At 37.8% G+C, this 27,944-nt stretch overlaps 2 protein-coding genes across 2 annotated transcripts; both read left to right on the top strand.

Moving 5' to 3' along the window:
• Nucleotides 1-2,007: 2,007 nt before the first annotated feature.
• LOC145786833 (uncharacterized) lies at nt 2,008-4,339 on the top strand. Its single transcript, XM_082598574.1, has 3 exons — nt 2,008-2,042; nt 2,913-3,098; nt 4,174-4,339. The coding sequence occupies exons 1-3, from the start codon at nt 2,038-2,040 to the stop codon at nt 4,337-4,339; spliced, it is 357 nt and encodes a 118-aa protein (XP_082454700.1). The 5' UTR covers nt 2,008-2,037.
• An 18,984-nt stretch (nt 4,340-23,323) lies between these two features.
• On the top strand, nt 23,324-25,093 carry LOC145786620 (nucleolar complex protein 4 homolog B-like). The gene has a single exon (XM_082598308.1). It carries the CDS (start codon nt 23,370-23,372, stop codon nt 24,867-24,869), a length of 1,500 nt encoding a protein of 499 aa, XP_082454434.1. The 5' UTR covers nt 23,324-23,369; the 3' UTR covers nt 24,870-25,093.
• The last annotated feature ends 2,851 nt before the right edge of the window (nt 25,094-27,944 follow it).

Here is a 27,944-nt window from a genome sequence, read left to right as displayed (position 1 = left end):
AATTCATTTGTCCAGGCAAACACTCACAAAAGTATTTCAACAAAATTTAAAATTTAATTTATGTCGTGGAACCGGTTTTCATTCATTAGAACTCTTCAGCACAACTGGATCGAAACAAAATTACTTGAAACAAAAATTAGCCTACAAAATAAATAGATGTCACTGTCAGCATAACTGTACCAAAACGAACGAAAATTTACATACGGTATTAATTAGATAAAATGTTCAAGTCTTCCATGTTCTTATCTTTTTTTCTTTTCCTTTTCTTCATTGTTTTAGCAAAAACGCAACTTTCGAATACTATAGTTTGACCTAGCTTGATTAAGTAAAGGCAAACAGTTGAAAATTCAAATAAATTTTACTAATCAGGAGGATAACAGAAATGCTTTGTCGGTGAAAGCTAGAACAAACGCTTCTATTACATCATCATGCAAAACTTGCATACGCAAAATGTTAAGCACTCAATGCGGCAGAAATTGGTGACAAGGGATGGAAAAACTATAAAAAACCGTATCTATGATCAAAAATGGGAAGAACTAACTGGAAAAGGTGATCTGGTACTATGACACTTCCTCAAATGGGCGATCTACCTAATACAGAAAGCAGCAATCACTAAGAAAATAAATCAATAGCTTTTTTTCCCTAAAGTCTGACCCTTAATTCATTTGTCCAGGCAAACACTCACAAAAGTATTTCAACAAAATTTAAAATTTAATTTATGTCGTGGAACCGGTTTTCGTTCATTAGAACTCTTCAGCACAACTGGATCGAAACAAAATTACTTGAAACAAAAATTAGCCTACAAAATAAATAGATGTCACTGTCAGCATAACTGTACCAAAACGAACGAAAATTTACATACGGTATTAATTAGATAAAATGTTCAAGTCTTCCATGTTCTTATCTTTTTTTCTTTTCCTTTTCTTCATTGTTTTAGCAAAAACGCAACTTTCGAATACTACAGTTTGACCTAGCTTGATTAAGTAAAGGCAAACAGTTGAAAATTCAAATAAATTTTACTAATCAGGAGGATAACAGAAATGCTTTGTCGGTGAAAGCTAGAACAAACGCTTCTATTACATCATCATGCAAAACTTGCATACGCAAAATGTTAAGCACTCAATGCGGCAGAAATTGGTGACAAGGGATGGAAAAACTATAAAAAACCGTATCTATGATCAAAAATGGGAAGAACTAACTGGAAAAGGTGATCTGGTACTATGACACTTCCTCAAATGGGCGATCTACCTAATACAGAAAGCAGCAATCACTAAGAAAATAAATCAATAGCTTTTTTTCCCTAAAGTCTGAACCTTAATTCATTTGTCCAGGCAAACACTCACAAAAGTATTTCAACAAAATTTAAAATTTAATTTATGTCGTGGAACCGGTTTTCGTTCATTAGAACTCTTCAGCACAACTGGATCGAAACAAAATTACTTGAAACAAAAATTAGCCTACAAAATAAATAGATGTCACTGTCAGCATAACTGTACCAAAACGAACGAAAATTTACATACGGTATTAATTAGATAAAATGTTCAAGTCTTCCATGTTCTTATCTTTTTTTCTTTTCCTTTTCTTCATTGTTTTAGCAAAAACGCAACTTTCGAATACTATAGTTTGACCTAGCTTGATTAAGTAAAGGCAAACAGTTGAAAATTCAAATAAATTTTACTAATCAGGAGGATAACAGAAATGCTTTGTCGGTGAAAGCTAGAACAAACGCTTCTATTACATCATCATGCAAAACTTGCATACGCAAAATGTTAAGCACTCAATGCGGCAGAAATTGGTGACAAGGGATGGAAAAACTATAAAAAATTAATGCAGACTACAGAATTTGTAGTCTGCATTTTCAAGAAGCAGACTTCAAAAATTTTCTTCAATTCCAAATGGGATATGCCAAAAGACTTGACTTGAAACCCGGTGCATGTCCATCTTAAATCTTTCCTTCTCCACCAGAAACTAGTGCAACAGCTGAAAGATCACATTTGACTTCTTCCTGGCAACCAGCTTATAGAAGACGCCAAGTTAATGAAGTAATGTTGATTTTATGGTTTATTGTATTTATTTAGAATTACAGAATTAGGTTGTGATAACCTGTACGGTACCCCAGGGCCTAATTTACAACAAGGCCATTAACCTAGTGCAGCTGTTCCCAACATCAACATGTGGGTCGCGACCCCAACTGGGGTCACCTGACAATTTGCCTGGGGTCACCTGAGGCCTTCTGAAAAGTTTAGAATTTCATTAGTTAGGAAACTTTGCCACAAGAATTCCAAGATACAATGAAAAGCGTTGTAAGTGTCGTGAATTTTGTAAAAGCTACCGTAGTGTTTTAAACAGCCGCCTATTTTCAAAAGTTTGCAGTGAATTGGATACATCCAGTAATGTTTTGTTATTTCACACTAGTGTGAGATGGTTATCCAGAGGCAAAGTTTGGAAACGTGTTTTTGATCTTCGTGATGAATTAGAAACATTTTTTAATCAAAAATCTAAACCACAGTTTGAAGCACTTTTCGGCGACAAAAACCAACTTCACAAAATTGCTTGGGGTCAAATTCGTATGTTTACTTGTCATTCTGTACCGGTACATGTTTGCGCCAGCAGCAAAAAATAAAATTGAATAAATTCAATTCACTTTAGGCCTATAACATCATTAAAAACAGAGTGAAACGGTTCACCAGGCATTTGATAATTAAAGTAACTTGCGTTCTTCTGGTGACTATAGGCTACTAGGTTACCAGAAGACCGCAACCTAGTATGGTAGCTTATAGTCACCAGAAGAACGCAAGTTACTTTAATTATAACATCATTATTGTATGCGTGGTTTATACAGTTGTCAATTTTTAGGTGCTTTAGGTTACTATAAATTTTTTGTGTCATATTGGAGAATTTTTGAATCTTAGTTTCCAATACGAAGAGGAAGATAGTACGGTGGTTGAAGAAGTAAGTGATGATGCAGAAGAAAGTACGCTAGAACCTAAACCCTATCGTTTTGAGCCTGAGTACACAGAGGCAGAGATCAATCAGCTTTACCTTGCTGATGTGACTGACGTTTCTCAGCAGGAGGATCGATTGGGAAACACTGATTGGTAAGCAAATTTAGATATTTGACATCATATACTGCATTCGTTTAGCTTTACTTAACATAAAATAATTAAATCACTGACCGTACCAGGATAAGTGCTCAGCTTTGCATTGCATTTCCCTATGGGTTTGTAAGGCCATGAACCTACAACACGTTGAAAACAACTTTACAAATGCAACTGAAATTATAAGAAAATGAAATCTTAACGCTCTTAAGTTTACCTTGCCTAATACTATTTATATTGCAAAGTTGAATTTCCCCGTCCCGGTAGCCTATGCAATGAATTATTATATACTAGGGCAATTATTCTTTGGCTTAAAAATTGAAACTTTTGACATTAAAATTTGTTTTGACAAATTTTGACGTATGAAGAACTCAAGTAGTTAAATTACGCATCATTGTACAAAATGCTGTACAACACAGCTGCCACAAAACGACCTATCAAAAATTTATTCACCTAATTATTTCACCTAATGGCTTATGATTCACAATAAGTAGACAATGGGCCATTTACACCAGTATAAAGTAAGCTAAAAAGGCAAATGTGATCCCATACTTGATTCAAGTGTTGGGTATGAGAAGATAGGTACTCATTGTACTAAGCCTTTGGCACTAAGGAAAGTAAGGTGGCCAGTTCCTTTCTCTCGGCCGCCTTTCCTGCAGCAATTATGCCTACCCAATTTATTACACCCTAGCTAGATGTGAGCGATGCTTTCAACAACCAGCTTAAGCCGGGAGTCGAACCAGGTTTGGTTGGTTTTGAATCTTTATCCTCGGACTAACAAAGCCTTGATAGGTTATTCCTGGTAGTTTCGCATACTTGTACATGTAGAGGGTCTGCTACTATTCGGTGAGTCCAATTCTTATCCGTTACACCATCCCTCTGCGCCAAAGTAGGCTACAAGGTGTAAAATGAAAAAAATTCACTGACAATGCAACCTCTATGACAGCACGACAATGCAGTTTGTAAATAATTTTGACTTTGTGAACAATTTTTGATCTAACGCTACAATTTTGATGAATTTTTTTGACAAGTGAAAAAGTAATCACCCTAATTATTACCAATTTTATATCAACAGGTGTTCATGTTGTCACTGTGTGGCAATGGATGAGCAACATCAAGCTTTGTGCTACTGTGAGATAGATACAGCACGGATGAAAGACATGCTAGATGGACAATTGGACATGCATGATTACATTTACTCTGCTTGTTTGTTAATATATGGTGCTGTTGAAACAAAATAACTTGACTTGCTAATTGCTATTGCCTTATTTGTTTCCAAGTTATCAATTCCGTTCAGTAAAAATAAAGTAAAAAAGATTTTTTTTAGGTTAAATTAAAATGGCCTTAGTAATATGTAAGTCTGCACCTAGTGAAAAATGCACTAAACTATGAAAAGCAATTCACTGTCCTGTTAAATCTACATAAAATCGCTCATTTTGTTGGTCCAAGAAATGTAGCCTATGTGATCAGACGAGCGTGAATTTACACAGCAGCCTATGTAGATTTGGTTGGTTGTGTAAAATCATGTGTATGCCATTTCTTTGAATGCAATATTTGAACTAGACAAAACATTATTTCATTCTCCAAGTATAAAAACCACCGCTTGTAATCATAGAACCTCAGGTTAATGAGAGAATACCATACAGTTAAATCGCCCGCAGTAAGAAATATTGCTCGATCAGCTTTTATGACGTAGGCTGTACAGTCGCACGCTTCGCTGCTCACGCAAATTCCCGTTTTGACAGCTCAAGACACAATTGTGGTCAGACCGCAATGGGGCAAAATTTTATTGAAAATTGTTTTATGGTAGCCTATTAAACACAAAGAACATGGAAAGTCGCCAAGTCAGGTTTTTCCTTTAATACCACTTTAACTCTTTCGCGCCTAGCATCATTTTAAAATGATTTGCGGTTTACTGCGAAACGCCCAGCATCATTTTAAAATGATGCTGTTTGATGCGTGATATAAAACTTTGTCTTTGTAGCAGAATATCTATAAATTTACTGGTCCCTTGTGAAATGCTTATTTTATTGATATTCTCGTGTTTTTCAAAAAAAAATTGCTCAAATTTGACAAAGCGTGGTTACTTTAGCCCAGGGCTTCCCAAACTTTTCTGCTCGCGACCCCTTTTAATCTCATAAAATTTTCCGCGACCCCCTTTACGGTTAAAGGGATAAACAATGCGAAATATACGTTTGTGATATATATTGAAAGATTTAATTTAAACAAAAACTAAAAGCAAGCTTTCCGTATTCGAAGCCGACTACTTTACTAGGCCTTGTAGCCTGCTGGAAACAAAACCAAACAAAAGTAAACACATTTATTCAGTGTGATGGGTGCGACTGCTCTCTGCGACAAAGCAAGTCTAGCCGTCGCTTGCTGTTTGTCAATGCTGGTCTCAAGGCAGCTTCAACGTTATTTACGCTGGAGCGGTATTTTATCAACGTTGAAAACACTGACACGCACATATACGTGGAGACAAACGGCAGGAGTGCGGTTACTGCTAAGCCATATAGGCCTAATGGTGAATATTCCGGTCTAACGTTAGACTAAGCCAAAAAGTGTGAAACTTTTTTTCAGAAAATTCAAGCCACAACTTAGTTAAAAGATACTGTAGATCTGCAAATTTTTCTTGAGATTTGAAAAAGAGGTAATCGGTACTTTGTTTTTGCATGGTCCGCCCCGTTAGCTCAGTGGTTACGCGTCCAGCTCAAGAGCACGCGGCGCAAGTTCGACTCTCGGGGTGTGCGCTTGAGTAACGCATTTCAGGACTGCTCCATTAAACGGCACCTAGTGAATGGAATAATTCCTCGGCAACAATCAGAAAACTTCACTCTGCCAATCTCGGTAACCGGCCCTGAGTCAAGAGCCTCTGCAAGTATGCGAAACTACCAGGAATAAACCATCAAGGCTTTGTCAGTCCGAGGATAAAGATTCAAAACCAACCAACCAAATGGGTTTTGGATCAAATCTAAAAGTATTGTCCAATTCTGGAAGAAAATACTTTTAAGCTCTTTCAACAGTCTTGAGAAGTGTCAATAACCAGAGGCTTAATAACGCTTGATTCCACGCCATTGTTAGCCAAAAACTTTTCAGTAAATGAGAATATTTTAAATAAATTATTTTCAATGTTTTGTTTCTAGATGTTTAATTTTTTGATGAACGCTCCAACTTTAGATTTCCATGTAAAAACATAAATGTTTTTCTCCTTGGAAGGACAAATTAAATTCGTTCCCCCTTTTCAGGCAAACCTGACAAATAGCATAATTTGAAAAGCCTTTCCAAAAACGTCTTTACAAACACGGTGAACAAAGGCTACTCACCACTTAATTTTTTAACACTAATAGGCTACATAAAACATCACAATCCACTTTTGAACAGACATACATTTGTATGCTTGCGGCTCGTCTTTCTTGCTCTCTGTATTTTAAAATTAGTTTTTTCGCACCTTGCCTTTCTACCACATCATGTGATCTGTTTAAACACTTTTTGATGCAGTTACCTTTGATTCTCGTGGAGCCTATCGTTGAGTTTGAGCTAGTCAGAAGTACTGTGCAGTTTTTTTTTGTATTTTCCTGTTTATAGATTTAGTTAACCATTGTACTTTATTCAGATGTAGTTATGTTGTATGTATATTATTCCTGAAGAGGACATCTTGTGATGTAGAAAACGTTTGATATTTAATTGTTGCGTAGTTTTGTGTTTTTTGTAAATATAATAATCTTTAATATGTTAAACTTGATAACGTTGCTCGGCTTCGTATGCCTATGGTTCAACAAGACAAACTCTTTACCGAAGCTGTATAACACTAATAACTTGTTAAAGCATTGGCTTTAGTTTTGAAATCCACGTTTACAATGCAGAAAAGAGGATATTAAACTCCTATTCCATATTTCAATAGGCTATATAAATTTAAAAAATACGAGTAGCCTATTGAGTGCACAACTCTTAATAGTTAATAACTTTCACAGCATTTTGCATATAAGTGATAATATGCAGTGCTTTGTGTAAAATTTGTATACTTTCTGCGACCCCCGAAGTTCGTTACGCGACCTCTCTGGGGGTCGCGACCCCCACTTTGGGAAGCCCTGCTTTAGCCAACAGTTAAAAGAAAAGTATGTTAGGCTACTATAGGAACAAGGCATGTTTGATTTTTCCTTGACACTTCATATCATTAAGAAGTCCACTGAAGAAATAAAATCTTTTTAGGTTCTACAGAAAAGGTGGGATTAACTTATTTTTTTTGTAAGATGCTTCATTTTCACAAAATTTTTAAGAAAAAAAAGTTAAAAAAGTACACATTTTGAAAATACTGCATCTTCAAATGTGTTGTATTAGGAAAGTAGGTTCTAACATTTATAGTCAGCACTTGAAATTATCTTTCCAATGAGATATTCCATGTCAAGATACACAATCGGTGTCACGCGTGTCAACTCGTTAAAGTTACAGAAAAAATAGCAAAAATGCCTGGGTTTTGCGGTCAAACCGTGCAAAATCGCTGGGCGCGAAAGAGTTAAAGAAGCTCTGCGCAGACGACGTCAACTCGGCTAACCTCATAGCCGCCAACATGCACCGAAGCTGCATCGCTACCTTTCAACATGGTCAATCCCATGTCCACTGCTACATTGCGACACCACGCGTAGTTGCATTGTCACGCACTCAAGCCTTTTTCACAGAAGAAGCACTGCTGCTTGCGACACACCGACGTGCAGCACAGTTGCACTGTCTATCCAGCATTCAGCTGCCCAAGACGTCTGCTTTACAGCTTGCGAATTTACAAGCTGGCCTCATGTCGTGCTCATCATCTGTCAACAGTCATAAACTGAACTGCTCATCAGCACTGCTGTCATAGTCTCGAACTCTACATGCTCGAACTCTATAGCATATCTGGTCCTCAAAGACATTACTCTCATGAACGTCATCTCAGTCTCGCACAACCTTCGCGCACGCGTAGCTCACCGCTATTCTATTATTATTATGGTTGCTTCTATGAGTGTCACGCCTATCTCCCCGGATGCGGGGCATGAACAGTCAAGGACACTCACCTGCCTATATAGCCTACGATATTTGTGTATTTTATTTTAAAACTATTTGTAATACTTACTCAAGAACGATGCAGCAACGTTACAACTGCCGTAACATAGTTCCTCCTGAGCATGAGGTGAAACTGCATCCCTCCTGGGCAAGAGGTAAAACTGTAGCCTACCCAACTCATAGATCCTCCTGAGCATGAGGTGAAACTGCATCCCTCCTGGACAAGAGGTAAAACTGTACCAACCCATTATAGTTAAGCCACTACTGTCTTACCTAAATACGCCAAATGGCTCCCAGGGAATTATGACATCGCCTTATCTCGTATGATAAACAATTGTTTCCCCTGCAACCGTAATTACTGTATTACAGCCATGCAATTATTGTAGGCCTATATCGTCCTAAGCCAAAAGGACCCCAGGGAATTACGACATCGCCTTATCTCTCATGATGAGTGTTACCCCTACGACTGCAATTTGTGTATATCGTCCTAAGCCAAAGGGCTTCCAGGGAACATACGACATCGCCTTATCTCTTATGATAAACGACTGTTACCCCTGTAACCGCAACTACTGTAGCCTATTACAGTCCTGCAATTATTGTATATCGTAGCCTACCAAGCCAAAAGGGCTTCCAGGGAACATACGACATCGCCTTATCTCTCATGATAAACAAGTGTTACCCCTGCTACAGTATAATTCAATAAGTTCAGTATGTGTCATCTACTTGCTTATGTGTGCGATTAATCTCCTCATCCCACGAAAGGAGGGGGGTCATGTGTCTTCCCCTACTAATTGTTAGCCTACATTTGTTAATTTTGTTGTAAAATATCTTATAACCACACATCTGTAGGCTACACCCGTATATTATTTGCATCTTGTATAACTGGTCACAGCGGTAAACCATAATCTCTTTGTGAGAAAATTGTAACATAAGATTCCCAAATCCGTTCGTCTGTATGTAATGACCGAACAAGAAACACTCTTCAGGAAACGTCTATTCGAGAATTGTATTTCTGTAAAATTAGCCCGCGGCTACCGAAAACGAGGGGGTGCAACGCCGTACACCACTAAAAACTGTCACTACAGAACAGATTAATTGGATAAAAGACGGAACTTTTGTCCAGCTAGCAAGCACTAAGCCAACAGTTAAATGTGCGGCCAACTTTCAAGCAACCATTTCACGAATGAATCAGAAAAATTTGTGATAACTCAAAGGCTCGTCAGCAGTCAGTGTGACGCAATAATGAAAGAATTATGAAGTCATCCAAACACCTGCTCCAGAGGCTGATGCAATATTTCATGTTTAAACAGGTTTCAAACTGAAACAGGTTTAAACAGGTTTGACACAAGTCCATGAACGATGGTGCAACTTTGGCACACTTTTTAGGAATAATTCCATGACGTAATACGCTAAGTTTCAGTAGACCTGAACGGTTTTTATATGACGTTTGATTATGTGAACAATTGTCTGGAACAATAACCGAGTTATCGTAATATGATTTATCCGTTATTTTGCCGTAAGGAGGGAAGTGTGTAACATGTACCATGTTTTTAACTAACAAAATTATATTTTAACATTTAACCGAAACTTATCAGAATTGCAAAATGCTTATCAACGCTGCAAATTCAAAACCTAATGTTCCCAAGGAATTTAGGCCACGCTTCCTGTTAACAAATGCCGCTCTCACGGAGTTAGTTCACCGCATTTGTATTTCTGAAGCGATATAATTGTGTAACTGGGTTCGGTTCATAATTCTCACGATAAGCTATTACTGATAAAAAGGTACCATATTATGAAATAAGCGGGGAATTGAAAAATGAAAACATTCAGAGATAGACTTGCAAAGCGAACAGACTGAACAACGACAGAACTAGAAATGTGAAATTCACGACTGGAGAATGTCGCTATTCTGACACCGGTTGCAATAAATTAAATTAGTTAGACATATTTTTCAATTTCCCGAATTTGTAACTTTGATTTAATAAAAAATGTTTAATTCTTTTTAATTCGTTTGCTTTTTGTAGGAAGTCATACCCCTAGACTAGACAGCCAGAAGCCTAAATTATCCTTTTTTAATTAGAGATGTGGCGCCCGAGAGCTCTGACGTAACGCACGTCACATACTGACGTCATATGGAATTCTAGCACCTTCGTTTCGAATCAACAAATACCGCATACGTTCGGAATGCAATCTTGTAATCAATCTTTGTACCGTGCCTGAATCATAGTACCACTGTATTTCATCGATAAGTGGATCCACCGTAATATAATGTTAAATGATCGTATGTAGAATTGGCAATGCCTGTAGATTGCGCCTTTCCAATTAAGCTAGAGTGCTTTTTAAGTAACGGCAACCATGATCCTTCAACTAGACCCTTACTATTCAACTTTACTAGACTTTACTATACTATACTATTCGAGACGATTCAAGAGAGTTCGCTAGTATTTTCTGTTTGCAACCAAGCTGGCTATTTGATTTCTGCAAGTTGAAGTTTTATTTTTTGAAAGTTCGGTGTTCTTAGTTCGCTATGTTTAAATCTCTGTTCTCCTGAAAATAGTGGATCGATTAATAAACGACGGAGCCTTGGAGAATTCAATCTCGTAGTCAAGCATTATAGCTGTCAAGCCAGTTATTAAATAGACAGTGTGAAGACCACCGTGTCCTGGTCATTCCTTGCCAGCTACAATCTTGTTCTGCCCAGGAATGTCGCCGTCAGCACGGACGGCAGCATATGAGCGCACGTATTAACCGACGCGTCCGCTACAGAGACTCAGAGTCTCTCAATATCCTTTTAAATTATCTTTTTTATTTTTATAAACAAATTACGACAATTAGACAGCCAAACCCTACGCTGGGGACTAAGTAAGGAAACCCTACGCTAGGGGCTTCAGACACGTAAAATCCCTACATGATGATCAAGCGCTCTGCAAGAATTTTGTATAATAGCCTATCTCTTTGCTTGGGCTCTACTTTGGGCTCCATTTTAGAACCTTAAAAATATTTGGGCTACTTTTTGCTTAAGCTTGGGCGCTTTTAAAATTACCCTCTGGCAACCCTATAGGTGATAGAGTTGAACCATAGATATCTTACATATAGATATGCAACTCAGTGGTGCGTAACGATGTTTGAAGGCTAACAGCGTAGCTATGGCTGTATGAATTGACTTCAAACTTGGCACAGCAAAACAACTTTATTTTTAATATATTTTTTTGGTTCAACCATAGATATCTTACATGTAAGATATCTATGTCTTTGAAGGTCTCTAGTTTTAAACTGAGGGAGGAGATCTGCCTGACCAGTGCTTCCACTTTGAAGGATTTTATCCCGAAATCGGGATTTTTCAACGCTTCGAAGGATAAAAAAGGGATTTGAAGAAAAGAAGGATTTTTTAGGGATTTTTAACAATTTTACAAGGAAATTTTGTCTTAAAAAGGGATTTGTTCTTTTTAGCAATTTTAAAGAAAATTTTATTCATATTCCCTTTCAAAAGTTCTAAAAACGACTGGAACAACGATGATCAGCTGGTTTCCGTCGCCACTGGCCATCCGGAAACCCTCTCATTCTCTCTTCTTTCAACCATTCTCGCCTTTCCGTCGCTTCTCGCTTGGTTGATTTCTATTCTGGCGTTTTGGGAATTGGAGTTTAGATGTAAGTTTAGTGAGTGAGTTACTGTAGTTTTAATTCTTTTAGTTAAAATTTGGTAGTCCGTTGAATTTGAATAGCAATGACAAAGTTTAGCGAGCTTCGACGTACAGTGGCATGATAAGCTTAGGCTAGTGGTATCCTTCTGGTTTAGAAAAGTTAGTTATAGCCTATGCTGATATATTATGGCGTGATAATACTAGAGCTAGCTAGGCTTTGTGTACGATATGTATAGTGTACACAGTCAGACCGAGTCAGTATCATGAATAGGCCTAGTATCTTAAAGTTTTTCATCGGTCTCAGATGATTGTGAAGATGTTACTGACAAGGAGAAAAAAGAGATAGCCTAGCCTATAGAGTTGAACAAGTTAGCACATCAAGGAAAACCAAACTAGACACAAAAAATAAATTTATTAATGGATGGATATTGGATACGGTAATTCGTTACTGGACATTTTCAGTGTTAGGGAGAAGTTAGGAGTCTGAGTGGGAAAGATTAGAGTGGTACCGGCACCGTAATTGGTAAATGATGTCCAGGACTCCAGGTGGTACGGTAAATGTCCCGGAACCGACTAACTGACAAGCAGTTTTTTGGCTGGACAGTGAACAAGGGAAGTAAACCATGTTATTGTAAAATATGTGTAGCCTACTATTCTAGTAAAACAACGTTGCTTCGACATATTGAGCTATAAACAATTGGCATGAATAGGCGTAGGCCTGAATTTTCATCAGCTTCAGATGAATGTGAATATGTTACTGATGAAGAGAGAGAAAAAAGATGTAGAGTTGATAAAGTTAGTGCATCAAATAAAACCAAAACTGCATACAAAAATAAATTTGTTAAAGGATGGCAAACTGACAAGCGGTTTTCAGGCTGGATATTGAATAAAGACAGCAAACCATATTGCAAAGTATGTGGCACTTTTGTGTACTGTACCAAAACAGGGTTAATTCGGTACGCTGCCACAGAAAAGCATCAAGCTAACTTTAATTCGGCAAGAAACACTGTAGGGGTCTCGGCAATGTTCGAAAGAAATAATGACACTAAATCTAATGACATTGAAATATAATGATGCTCAGATTCCATCCCATAGCAGGCCTACTCAACAGTATGTTCTGATTCATAAAGTTATGAAATATGTGTAATTTCTTGTAATAACTAAAATGACAACCTTTATTCAGGTCATACTTTTGAAGTACCAGTCGGTAATAAATTTCATGAACAGCAAGGGCAACGCTGATGCAGAGTCAGTCTTAGAAGTTTAATTTTGTATCAAGATTATCACCTATTCAGTCTGTTCCAATGACTGTTGTTCCTCTGTGGCCTAAATGAGTGTAATTTGGCTCATTTTGCCTTCTTTTTTTTTCACCACTTAGGCTACATACCGTATGCAGTGCCAGTGTTCACTGTTTACAATTAGTAGGCTAATGTTTTCAATAACTGAGTCTGAGTGTTAAGAGTATTAACTGAGTGTTACTGTGCTCCTATGGTGTAATCATGTGGTGTTAACTGTTAATACTACAGCAGGTGTGAATGTGTTGAGATACTTGTTGTGTGGTGTATTATTTATATTCCCTGCCATAATGCCACTGCCCACTGGACATTAATATGTCAAATTTATGGTATTAGATTGGGTTTGTCAACTAAATCAGCCATGCTACTGCCTGCAAGGTGTTGTTTTTTGCAGCAATTTGAGAAGCCTACCGTACCACTTCTTCAATTCATTGATTTTCTGTTCTTTCAGGTTAAAACGTAACTTAGGTGAGATTAAAAACTTTAAAGTTGTATTGGCACCTTTTTTAACTCAAATAACGTCAAAAATAACATCGCCTACCAAGGAAATTTTGAAGGATTTCCGACTGAGAAAAAAGGGATTTTTCAGGACAAAAAAGGAAATTGAAGAGGATTTATCAATTGTCAGAAGTGGAAGCACTGTGCCTGACTACCTGAGCTGCTGCTGTGCTGCGACGATCCTTTGTCCATTACTACTTGATCTATCTGCACTGTCTAAGTATCAAAGGATCGGTCAACAGTCTGAATATTTTATATGAATAAAATATTCAGACTGTTGACCGATCCTTTGATACTTAGACAGTGCAGATAGATTAAGATATCTATGGTTGAACAAGGTGTAAAGTGGGCAATGGCGCCGGAGTTTGCCGAGTTTTCAGAAAATGGAGTGGATTTGTAGTTTCTTTTTGTACAAAAAATACGAAGTTTAGTTCAGCAAGTTTACATTTTAGTTATGTATCCCTATCAGTAAGAAAACTTTTACAGTGTTTTATCAATTTGCGTATTTCAAACATGTATCCTAGCTAGCCTACTGTTTCTGGTAAATAAACCATTGATTGAAATAAATTTTCGGAGCTGGTATACAAGTCCCCCCCCCCCTCCCTGGTAACTCATGACAAAGACAGGACTCGAGCAAACATATAGGGTGAAACTACTTTACCTTTGCTTTACTGTTCACACACTTCAATCCACATGTTTTGGTCAATTCCTTTTTGTCATGAGTTCCCAAGGGGGGGGGGGGGGGGACTTGTATAGGATGCAACGTAGTTTGTACACTAAACAGTTCGTACCCTGAAAAGATCGAGAGAAAAAATTTAAAAAAAAAGCGGAAGTCGCTGATCGCAGTTTCCGCAAACATTTAAAAATTTTCCCCCTGAAAAGATCGAGAGAAAGATAGCACAAAGCCGAAGTCGCTGATTGCAGTTTCCGCTAACCCTTACCCTAACGCTAACCCTCGCTTATCGCAGTTTCCGCAAACATTATTCCGCAGTTTCCGTTAACCTAGCTATAGACTAATCTACGCTCTAACCTTCGCTGATTGCAGTTTCTGCAAACATTTTTTCGTAGTTCCCACTAACCGCAGTTTCCGCTAACCCTTACCCTAACTCTAACCATAGAGTAGCCTAATCTATGCCCTAACCCTTGCTGACCGCAGTTTCCGCAAACATTTTTCTGCAGTTTCCACTATCGTTTACCCTAACTCTAACCATAGAGTAATCTATGCTTTAACCCTAACCCTTGCTGATAGCAGTTTCCGCAAACATTTTTCCGCAGTTTCCGCTTACCCTAACTCTAACAATCGAGTAATCTATGCTCTCTAACCCTAATCCTCGCTGATTGCAGTTTCTACAAACATTTTTCCGCAGTTTCCGCTAACCTTCACCCTAACCATATAGTAATCTATGCTCCCTAACCCTTGCTGATCGCAGTTTCCGCAAATATTTTTCCGCTATCCGCAGCTAGCCCTAACCCTCGAGTTGTTAGCGGAAACTCCGATCAGCGACTTTGGCTTTGTGCTATAAAACTGCAATCAGCAACTTCGGCTTTTTTAATTTTTTTTTTTGATCTTTTCAGGGTACGAACTGAGGGTACGAACTAGGTTGCACCCCTACAAGATACTTAAAACAAACTTTAAGGATGTGATTGTGAAGGAAATTTTCAAGGATAAATTGAAAACACAGTGAATATTTCTGTACACAAAAATCAAGTAATGGCCCTTTGTACTACACTAAAACTTATTTATGCAAGAAGGCCTCATAGTTAAACAGCTCTAGTACATTATTTTATTGAGTTATGCCAGCATGTACTGTGAGTGAGAGGCACTTCATTGGTAAAAAGTAGTATTTGAGGTAAAATAAGCATGAATCTACCTTTTTTGCATCTTTTTTAAATAAAACCCAAAAAAACTCGGGTTTTAAAAAAAAAAAACATGCGGGTTGGGCTTTTTTAATAAAACCCAGGTTTTTCTCAACCCTGCTTGTATACCAGCTCCAAATTTCCTATACTGGTAGTTCTGTTTGTAGAAGAAAAAAAAACTGTCACCACGATTTTCTACCAAGTAGTAATTCTTATTACTGTGTGCCACTGCAACATTTGGGGCTGGTGTACAAGCACAAGTCTCCGCCTGGGTATAAAATACCATGAGGTCATAGACAGGAATCAACCAAGACACATGGGTCGAAGACTTAAAGTGTGTAAACAGTAAAGCAAAGGTAAAGTAGTTTCACCCTATATATATAATATATATGTTAGGTCGATTCCTGTGTATGACGTTGTGGTATTTTTTTTACCAGGGGTGAGACTTGTACATCGATGCAACATATTTTGTATGCATAGGTTGCACCCATTGTAGATGCAACCTATTTCGTTCCCTGAAAAGATCGAGTGAAAAAATAGAACAAAGGTGAAGTTGCTGATTGGAATTCCCTGACCCTTAATTGGATTTAAATATTATCAACTCTAATAATTAATTTAGATTTACTGGTAATAATATATGGATGCAACCTAGTTCGTATCCTGAACAGTTCGTACCCTGAAAAGATAGAGAGAAAAAATTTAAAAAATTGGAAGTTGCTGATCGCCGTTTCCGCAAACATTTTAAAATTTTCTCCCTGAAAAGATCAACAGAAAGATAACACAAAGCCGAAGTCGCTGATCACAGTTTCCGCTAACCGTAACCCTAACCCTCGCTCATCGCAGTTTCCGCAAACATTTTTCCGCAGTTTCCGCTAACTCTAACCAATGCTCTAATCTATGCTCTAACCCTAACCCTCGCTGATCGCAGTTTCCGCAAACATTTTTCCGTAGTTTCCGCTAACCGCAGTTTCCTCTAACCTTTACCTTAACTCTAACCATAGAGTACATAATCTTTGCTCTCTAACCCTAACCCTCGCAGTTTCCACAAATATTTTTCCGCAGTTTGCAGTTTTCGCTAACTCTAACCCTAATCCTCTAACCTTTACCCTAACTCGTCTCTAACCATAGAGTAATCTATGCTCTCTAACCCTCGCTGATCGCAGTTTCCACAAATATTTTTCCGCAGTTTCCGCTAGCCCTAACCCTCGAGTTTGTTTGCGGAAACTCCGATCAGCGACTTCGGCTTTTTGTGTTATTAAACTGCGATCAGCGACTTCGGCTTTTTTAGTTTTTCTCTCGATCTTTTCAGGGTACGAACTGAGGGTACGAACTGTTCAGGGTACGAACTAGGTTGCACCCATAATATATCATAACAGCAGTCTAGCATTGAGAGGAAGAAAGTAAGGTTCGGTTTATCAACTATTATTTCTAGATAATTAAGCGTTCAGGTGACGAAATAGGTTGCATCCACAGCCCTCGAAATTAGCTTCCATCTACGACGGCAAAAACATTGCCGTCGCCAAATCAGCAAACCTTGGATTGCGGTGGCAATTGCAGTATGCTTTAAAGTTTAAACAAACGAAATTGTATGCGCTTATTCTTCGTGATTCATACGGCGGTAGCGGAGAGCATCACGCAAGCTATTTTATGCGCTGACAATGCTCTTGTGAACTGTAAAAAGTTTGCAACCTTGTAAATACTGGCTTAATTGTTACGAAAAAGTTATTCTTTGATTGAATGCTTATTGTTTACCGGTGTCGTTGCGAATATAAATCATCGTGAAAGAAGATACAGTTAAAAAGTGGAATTTACCTGCTATAGGTTATCAAATAGAGGGAACAGAAGGAAAAGTTAGTGTGGTATTTTGCAAAATTTATAAAGAATTTTATGACGGAAACAAATCGGAATTAGAAAAGCTACGGGGTCAAGTTAAAAAAGTAGAACAAAATTGGATAAATGGTTCTTCGGCAGTAAAATAATGCTTCCGATTATATGGCATCGCGCGTTCACAAACGGGCAGTTTTGCGTCTTCAATTAATTATTTCAGTGACGACGCGACAACCTCATCCTCCGATATAGCATCTGATGATTCTGATTCTGACTAGTTCTTTATCCAACAGACTTTGTGTTGCTCGCACGCAGTATCCCAATTGTGCCGAAATTATGTTAGTGTATACGTGAATCGAGCCAATCTTTTCGCAGGGAGCTAATAATTTGTTACAGGTACCTGTTTGAGCAATTAACGTTATTTTATGATGGTTCAACGTCGCTAGATGTCGAAAAACAAACGTAAATTTCTTCTTGGGCATTGTTGTTACCCAGGCATTAAAATTCGTTATTTTTTAGATTGGTTTTGCGTCTGTAGACGTTGAATCGATGTAGAAATGATGGTTTTGCTGTCTGGGTGCGCAATATAACCCGCCGGGAAAATTATATCAATTTGTGCTGACTCGAACGTTAACTCAACCCAAAATTAACTTACTTTCCCCCTGAGTTATTTGACGTGAATTAACGTAACAGCGTGCGTATTGCGTTGCTCGCTTTATCGCTACTTTTAGTATTATTACACCACAACAAATCAAACGATGCGGTCGTGATCGACTACTCTAGTATATTTTTCCTTTGTCATTTTACATGTTTTGGTACAATTTTGTCGTAATAAACGTTCACAGCAATTGCTGACGCAATTTCAACTTTTGCCGTTTGGCCTCGGCAAAGTTTTTGCCTAGTAAAAATATGCTATAAAATATAATATTTTCGAAGACTGCGTGAGTGTTCACAGCAAGTAAAGTGGTCCGAGGTGAGGTCTTGGTACAATGTTTCTGCTGATTAAACTCCCGCTGCGAGTAAATAACACAGAAAGAAATTTTGAACAATTTTTGTCCTAATTAGGTGCTCATTTTGCTGCGGCATTTTTATTGCTGTAGCAGAATGGCCATGATAACGTTTACGGCGGCATTTACCACGGCAATTGCCGAGTGCCGCCGCTAATTTCGAGGACTGCATCCATACGGTCAACTGTTTTGGCAATGGCAACTCCATTCAGTGACTTCGGCGCTTCTGTATTTTTTCTCTCGATCTTTTCAATGGAAAATTTTTGAAATGTTTGCAGCAACTCCAATCAGCAACTTTGGCCCCAGATGTTGTTTTGTTTTTTTTCTTGATGTTTTCAGGTGACGAAATAGGTTGCACCCATTGTACAATGTACATCAGCTTTTGACAGTTTCATTGCTTTGCGATTGAGAATTGTAAGCTTCTAAAAATGATTCAGCAGTTGAATTAAGTTTTTTATAACGTCACAACAACTCTGTGCATAATGACGATCAAAATATGGCACCATAGTGTAGTTGGCTCAATGTCTGCAAGGACAGGCAAGCAAGCAATTTCACTGACTATATACAAAGCAACTCTATCTGAAACATTCCGCATGGTCAAAACTTGCTAATAGAGAAAGCGTTACCATTTCTTTTTTCCTTGGTTTTTGTAACAGTGAAGAAGCATCAAATTTTCGGTAGTATTGCTACCTCTGAAATGGTGTGTCTCTCTTCTTGGTGAAGATATAGAAAGTAGCTAAAGATGGATGTGAAAAGCATTGCCCTACCTGCCAAGCTGATACAATCTGCAGACTTTACTAGGAATAGCACCTAAATGAAGGGGCGCCACAGTGCTCCGCACCTAAATATCGTGACGTCACAGTGTGCGTGGCTATTTGACGGGCGCATAACTGTTTGCGCCTAAAAGACGTGGACCCTGTACAATTTGCTAAAAATTTCGCATTTTTGTTTGTGGTTACATAACTACAAACTTTGTCAGTGACGTAAATTCAAATAAAAGACGTACGAGTAACTTTTTCTTACCAAATTAACCCAATTTCATTAAAAGAATGACACAACAGCTCAGGGCAGGTCTATAAAGAGAAATACAATGACGTTTCATAGTTGACAAAATGTCTAACGCAATTATGTATTATGTAACCACCCACAAAAATGCAAAATTTTCAGCAAAATGGAAATTTTCAGAAGCTGTGTGGAAGCTGAAGGAATAGTTCAAATGACTCCAATTTTTTTTCTTAGGTTAATTAGATATATCTAAACAATATTGTATCTACCCAAACTAAAAATATTTTTGGAAAAAACTTCGTTTTTGACCCCGTTTTTCGATTTTTGGGCCCCATGAGGAGGCTGAAGACAATTTGTTGCGAATCTCAAATTTTGTCATGAGCATTTTCTCACTCATTGGCACCATTTCCCCACTACCCCGAGAGAATTAAAAAAAAAAGTTCAAAAACGAGCCACCCTACTGTACAATTGTGGCAAAACAGAATATATTATTATACTGGTAGACCAGATTGTCAAGAATTCTGATCTAATTGTTGAATCTTTAAAAATAACATATTTTAAACTGTTTCTCTGCACCAAACGACAGTGCGCACTATGGTTATGAAAATGAACCCCAACACTTAAATATTTGCATCAATATTTTTCATATTACGGCCATTTGAAATCTTTAGTTTTCGTCAAAAAAGTTAAATTTTTGGGAGCCATGGGCCACCCCTACACAGAAGTATTTTTCAAATATATTTTCAGCAACTGGGAATTTTTTGAAGGGTAGCCCAAAAGCATTTCAAAAGTCAATCATTTTGAACCACCCTAGTGTACAGGAACAACCAGAGTCTCGGAGTATTTTTGAGCTGAGAGTTTTGCTGTTTGCTGGAGTCTGAAATTCTTGGCAAAAGCAAGATCCAATCTCGGTAACCGGTCCTGCGTCTCTGTCGAGCTTCTGTCTACAAGTATGCCAAGCTACCAGTGGAATAACCTATCAAGGCTTTGTCAGTTCGCGGATAAAGATTCAAAACCAACCAGTCCAAAAAACTAGACTCTGTACATCTTTGTCACGCTGCAACATATTTCAATTACAATACTGCCGTCTAAAGGTAAAGCGACGTAACTACAGAAAAGTTAAAACCGAGAAAAAGCACTTTAAAGTTAATCGTAAACCATAACGACATTTTAATCGCAATTCAACATTTGATGCTTCTAACTAAAAGACCTTGTCTACTTTTTGTTTCAATGGGAACAAAAACATTGATTGCTGTCCTAATTTTCGCTAATTAAGATAATTAGTGTAGTTACGTCGCTTTACCTTTGTAAACCTGATTGTGTTTCTGACAGTGCTGCAAAGGCAAACCGGCGTATCTGACGAAATGCATTGAATTCACACACAAAACATGCAATATGGTTCAAATACAATGCAGTTTCTTTAGTCAACATCAATTAAGTCAAATGAGTTGTCGTTGGTGGGTAGCTGTTCCCAAAATTGTGGTCGATTTTCCGGCATAAGCGGGCATAGCTTGCTTAGTATGTCACCATGTAGTCTCTGTCGTTAGCGTTATCGTCCTCAGAATCATTCATAAGCGTTTTCACAACTTCATGCAAGTCGATTTTTTTGCCATTATTCGCGTTTAACTTGTAGCTGCGTAAAAGCTAACTGCTGATTCTGTTCACTAAAAGGATGCTACAAGAGTACAAGACGCTTTATGAAGAGTGTTTGGGTACAGAAGCTGCAGAGTCAACACGCAACAAAATATTAACCTCATTTTGTAGATAAAATGTTTTCACTTCACAAGCTAATAAGAAGTTTATCTACAAAATGAGGTTAATATTTTGTTGCGTGCTGACTCTGCAGCTTCTGTGCTAATGTTTTCACTTGAGAAGCTTCAGAAGCTAATAAGAATTTTATCTACAAAATTAGGTCATTATTTTGCTACGTAATTGTCTTTGCAACACGAGCGAAACAGCTGGCGCTGTTTGGCAGAGACTGGCATCCCATTGAAAATTTGGGATTAACTCTAGATTCTATTGTAAATCAACGTAACTGAGATTATTTGCTCTGGATTCTATGGTAAAACGACGTAACTGGCAGTTACCATGCAAAGCCGAAACGACGTAACTGGCAGTTACATCGTTTTGGCTTTGCATGGATGATCTTTATTTGCAGTTACGTCGTTTTGACCAGCAAATAGCTCGCAAACTACTGCAGTTACGCTGTTGAGTCTTTGCTGGAAAAAAAATATAGTCTTTGCGAAGCGTTTAACATTAAAAAGTTGAAAAATCAAAAATCTGTAGTTACGGCGCTTTACCTTGGGACGGCAGAATAGGTTACGGTTCTAGGTTAGCGCTTTTTCCTCCCTTGGCTGGCATTTTATTTATTGGTATGGTGGGAGGTGGTTTCTTGACAGGGGCTTTATCCACTTTTAGAATTCGGGGGGGATTTTTGGACAATGGGCTAAAATCGTCATAGTCATTTCAACTTCTGGGGGGCTGCGCCCCCCAGACCTCCCATTGCAGCATCAGCTTCTTTCTGATCGAAGCATAGGGTTTCCAAGTCGTTTCACAAAGTATGTTTCGGAAAAGGCATTTTTGGGTAAGCAAACTGGTAGTCACTTAACAAGACATAATTCTAGCACTGCAAATGAAAACTCGAACCAATCATAAACTACGTTTTCTGTGACGTGAAAAAGGGCGAAAAGAAGATGATACAAAGCAAATCAAGTGCTGGATTTTCTATCAGCTGTTTGTTTATTTGTTTTTCATATTTTTACCCTGCATTGCGAGAAAGCGGACTTGAGCGCTATGCATCGGTGTACGCCTTCTGACGTACACCTGACCCACGCTGCAGCCGACGGCAATGTCTGTTTCCGGTTGTCTACTCTACTTAGTACTAATGGCTTAAATTTGGTACTACCCATTACTCGAAATCGATCACTGGGTAGAGGCAATTATACTTATAGTGAAGTTTCTTCCCCAGAGAAACAACAGCAAGTGCGGGGGGAGGGGGGGTGGAGTCGAACATGCAGGCTCTCGACTGCAAGCCCAATGCGCTAACCACTCGGCCACGGCTGCTGCCGACTAAGTTGGCAGCTGGTTGGCTTTTTAGGGGTAAGGGTTAGAAAGTAGTCATTTCATTGACGTGGGTTCGATTCTCACAACTGCTATTGCTCTTTTTTCTTCTGTAATTACCAAATAAAGTTCAAAACAAAGATTAACTCTCTGGCTAAGTGCGAGAAAGGTCACAATTGGATGGTAGCCTCTTATAACATGTTCTGATTGGTTGGCGGTGTCATTCTAGTCATTTGCAGTGGCAGAATTTTTTCTTGTTAAAGTGGCTACCAAGCAAACTAAGTTAAAACGCAGTGTAAACGCCTGGCTCGTAGTTCAGGGTTGCCAAACTAAAAAATCATATTGAAATGAAATATATATTCATATTGATAAAAAATTCAAAATGTGCTAACAGCGAAAATATATTTTTCAAAATTTAATCAATAAAATATCACAAAACCTTTTCAAAGCCAAATAAGTGGGGGGAGGGTGATTTTGCATTGATCACCCCTCCACTTCAATTAGTGGGGGTGATCACCCCTCACCCCCCCCCCCCCCCCCCTTGGATAGAGCCCATGTTTCTTGGGCTCTTTTTGAATATGTTATTGGTAAAGTGTTGATGTTGCTTACTCATCTATGAAAAGCCATCACAATCTCTGTTAGCCCTGGCTAAGTTTAATTTAAATGCATTTGAAAATTGAAATGGTGCTTTTATGGTCAACCTCAGTGAAATACTGAGTGCTGAGGGTTCATACTAATTCAGCGTACGGCAGTTAATCAGACTATCAGGCACCTATCTGACCTCAGTATTCAATAGCGTACTCTATTAGGGAACTTTTCAAGGTAGCGGACTAGTGGAGGGGGGTTTTGAATTGAAATTTAATTTCAAAAGAATTATACCAGAGCTCTTAAAACATACTGCTGGATCCTAAAGTCAGGGGTAAGTTCAAATTAAAATTACCTCCACCCGCCCCCCTACTAGTGTTAATGTTACATGTTTTTCCTGATGCTTTCAGAATACCAATAGCAACAGTGGAGTGTTGAAAGTTAATTTTTACAATTTTGTCAATGGCTAATATCAAGATTGATGATTTGGTCCGGAAAGTGTTGGAAAGCCGTAAAAATGCAAATGAATTAGTTTCCATTATCAGCTACATCAAACCACAAGAAGAAGAAAGTTGGATTGTTGCTTCTTCAAATGGAGCTGTGAAGATTTTTCAGAACTTAATTTCTCATGATGATATCAAATTTGATGTTGATTCTAGTCATGCCTTATCTTCTGTTGAGCAATACAAGGCATGGGTTAGTGAACAATATTCAGAATGCTTTTCTGCTATATTGCAATGCTTGCCTGCATTGTCTGCTGATAATAAACCTGCTGTAATTAAAAATTGCATGGAGCTTATAAAGCAAAAGTCATGTTTTTTAAACAAATCCAAATCAAAAAAAGATGAGATGCTGTTTGCTGAGACTGAATTACATGCATTGTTAAAAACGATTTTGTTGGAAGGAAGATTTGAGTTGATTAACCATTTCCAGCCATACATAAAGTTTGATGACATGAGATATTTTGCTTTGAAGGTATTACCAACAATAGTTTGTAAAATAGATAAAGGAAAGGATCACATCATTGAACTAGTCTTGACTCTTCTTGAATGCTTGTCATCTTGCATGCCATCAGCTGACACGCAGTTAAAAAATTCTATTCTTTTAGAAAACTTTAATTCTTTGTCGTGCAAAACTGACGTATTTTCTGTTATTGAGCAACGCAAAGTTTTTAGTCGAGCTTGGCTTGAAGTTATAAAATTGTCTTTTTCTTCAGTGATTCACAAGCGTATTTTGATAATGCTGCACTCAACTCTCATACCCAACTTTTCAAAACCTAGATTGTTGGCTGACTTTTTAATTCGTTCATTCAGATGTGGTGGTGGTCTTGCTCTTCTTGGTTTGCATGGTTTATTCGTTTTAATGAATGAGCACAACCTGGAGTACCCAGATTTTTACGTAAACTTGTATAGTATGCTTCATCCTAGAATATTTGAGAAAAAGTACAAAGCTCGATTTTTCAATTTGTTGCAAGTTTTTTTATCATCTACTCATCTTCCTATTTATCTAGTGGCTGCGTTTGTTAAAAAGCTTTCAAGGCTTTTACTTGTTGCCCCGCCTCATTGTATACTGGTAATGCTTGGTTTAATATCTAAGTTGCTACTGCAACACCCCGATCTTGGTCATTTATTGCACCAAATCAACCAGAATGGTTGCATTGAGGAGGATGTGTTTTTGTGCATGGAACCCGATCCCGCGAAATGTCGAGCTGCAGAGAGCTCATTGTGGGAGATAGAGTGCATTGTTCATCACTATTCACCAGAGATTGCAAAAGCTGCTGCAAGCATTTTAAGCTTGGAATTAGATGATAGTGATACCAATACATTCTTAGACAGTGACTATACAGAAATAATTGATTTTGATGCTGGAGAATTTAAATCTTATGCTATGAATCACATTCAAGCAAACTCACTGTTTGCTTGCCATGAAGGCATGGCAACAGAAATGTGGAACCTTGTGTAAAACCTTGTTGAATATTTTGTTCTTTGGGCAAACATTTATCGTAATTTTAGTATTCTTTTGAGAACATTGTAGTTTTCAATACATCTATTGAACCATGAATCTTTTTTGGTACTTTGGATATTCATATTGAGATGATTCAATAGAATAAATAATAATTTTTTAATGGAAATGTCCAGGCCATTTGGTGTGCTTTGCAAAATTTGTTATATGTATTTGTAAAACTCAGTCTTATAGCGAGACATGGCTTGCCGAGACCCCCTTTTTCTTCTAGGCAGTGCTGCGACACTAGACGTAAAATTAGCTAAAATACGGTCGGTACGAGGCAGAAACGAGTCCGGATTACCGTATACTATATACTCAGTGGCGCCGGCAGGGGGGGCAGGCGGGGCAGCTGCCCCCCCAATATTTTGGGCATTATCTTTTTAATTTTTTTTTTTATTAATACATATTAGTATATTTTTTTTTAATATTTGGATCCCAACCTCAAGTAAGTCAACTCAAGTTGCAGGGGGGGGGGGGGGGGGGGTAAAAGCTCTCTCTTTAAAAAAAAGTATGGAAAACCTTGATGACTAAATTGTACAGTAGATAAAAAGATTTTCTGCGGAAGCAAAGATATAGACTTTTTAAAGTTTTAACTAACGTCACATTGATGTAGAAAAATAACAACCTGTTAAATTTTTGATACCTCACACTCCCATGACTTCTTCCGCGCGCATTTTGGCATTGGTTGCTTGCAGTGATTCTTTCACTTAAACAAAACGTTTTGTTTCAGCAGTTTTGAGTTGTTCAATTCTTAAGTTGTAAAAGGAGACTCAATTTCTCCAATATTTATCATTAATTATGTTTCTTTTTTTATCTCAGCAGAATATAAAACTTGTAAAAGTTTTTCATCCATACGACGTCATAAATGAAATTATATCTCAATTCGGCGTAATGACGTGATATCATCTAAACATTTTACCGAATAATAAATTAACAAATTCGATCGTCAAAAGTGGTTTGGTGGTGGTAAATATTACGTAATGAAAAAAATGTGATAAGGTTGGAAGACATCACGTCATGTATTTTCAATACAAATTGAAGTTTAAAATTTATTCTTTTGTTCATAGTCGTAACTCGTAATCCACCTTCAAAGCGGTACTACAAGCAACAATTTTCGATAAGGGGGGCATCAAGAATTCGACATGACTTTTAACCCTTAGAAGGTTGGGCTCCTGGAGTCTTGCTCAGTTTGGGGGGGGGGGGGGGCTGTCGATTCTTCTTATGCTTTAGGAGTGATATCTCTGTTATTTTGGCAAGGTTTCAAAATTTGCGATTCACTTTGTAAAATTATTCACGCTGAGCATATCCGAAAATTAAAACTATGTGAATTTTAGAACTGCTCATATAGCCTACGTTGAAATGTTGAGGTCACTTATGAGTGTAATTTGTAGCGTGAGTTTACACATTATTTTTTAGTAGTGTAATGAAGAACGTGCATTGTAATGTTGTGATTAATTTTTTTTTACATTATTTTCCATGCAGCCAATGCCCTTCACGCTGTGAAACAGTTAGGATTAACGAGACATGGGCCAAATTAATTACTTTCATCCAGCTGGTGGGAAACTGTTTCACAATAGAATATGAAATATTTCAGAGAATGTGCTGAGAAATGCCTTATATCTTTCAATTTATAACCTTTATTCGCTCAAAATTTCAGCTCAATAGAGGTGGATAAAAGCACATAAAAGTTAGAAAAAGTCAAGAAATCTCGTAGTCGCAGCCTCAGTGGTTTTAGAGATACAACTGTTGACACAAAAAAGTTGAATTGACAGCCCCCTCCCCCCCCAACCTTCAAAGGGTTTGCTTTGAGTCAACAGATCTATGCCTTAAGGTTTACGTCAGCTCTGGAGATCAGTAAAATATAAGGTGTCATCTTCGGTACAACAAGACCATTGATTGATTGGTTTAGTGAGGATTCGTAGTCCCATTGCTTTCATTTTGAGTGATCATACTGATTTTCAATTTATTCCTACAAGACGTTACGTAATGAAAAAATATATAACTAAGGTTGGAAGACATTACGTCATGTCTTTTCAATTCAAAATGAAGTTTAAAATTTATTCTTTTGTTCATAGTCGTAACTCGTAATCCTCCTTCAAAGCGGTATTACAAAGAACAATTTTCGATAAGGAGGGCATCAAGAATATGTCGACATGACTTTTAAGGTTTACGTCAGCCCCCCGAAATCAGTAAAATATAAGGTTCTCATTATCGTGATTGTAAGCCGCGGGAAATTTTTTCTCTAAAAAACAGATTCCCGGGAAGCTAAACATTTTTTCCAGCCCTGGTAGAAAACAAGAGAAATTAAATAATATACCACTGTCTTGCATGTCTTGCACCAGTGGCGTAGCCAAGGGAGGGGGGTTTCAACCTTTCAAATTGAATTTACAGATGTTAATACATTGTTTACAAGAAAAGCTTTAGCCTATGATGTAATTTCTCGTCAAACTGTGCAAGGATGCAAGCCATCTGCAACTGCTGAGATCGCTTGTTCGATCTAGATCAGTGGTTCTTAACCTTTTTTTCCCCAGCGCCCCTTTTCAGAGATTTCCATAGTCTGGCGCCCACCATAATATAAGGGCTGTAGCCTACTAATGACATTTTCTTCCAAGACTATAAGGCTAGCCTACAGCCAGTAGTAATTAGTTATTAGTTAGTAAGAAAAAACTAGTTTAACCCTATTTCCTGTGACGTATTTTAGCCAGTTGACTTGCGGAGGGGGGGGTCGGTTCGACACTATCACTTTCAGCTCGTGTAACTCAAAAACTACGCAAAATAGATCAATCAAATTTTCACATGATGCAGATAATTTATCTGACAACATAGCATCGACAATCTTTTGCAATTTGTTCAACAGCGTAACTTGAAAAATCAAATAATTTGATGGTTGGTCATATTTTTTTATTTGACTTGAGAAATCGTTTCTTAATTACTTTATAATTGAGTGTGACGGGATAATTCTATTGTGTTGGATTTTAATCTCTTTCGCGTGGACGTCGTCCACGCTTCAATGAAATCGTAATTGGCGTCTGA

The sequence above is a fragment of the Aplidium turbinatum genome, chromosome 17, assembly GCF_918807975.1.
Source record: "Aplidium turbinatum chromosome 17, kaAplTurb1.1, whole genome shotgun sequence".
Lineage (NCBI taxonomy): Eukaryota > Metazoa > Chordata > Ascidiacea > Aplousobranchia > Polyclinidae > Aplidium > Aplidium turbinatum.
Note: the sequence above shows the minus strand (reverse complement) of the source record. Positions and strands in the feature narration are given on the sequence as shown.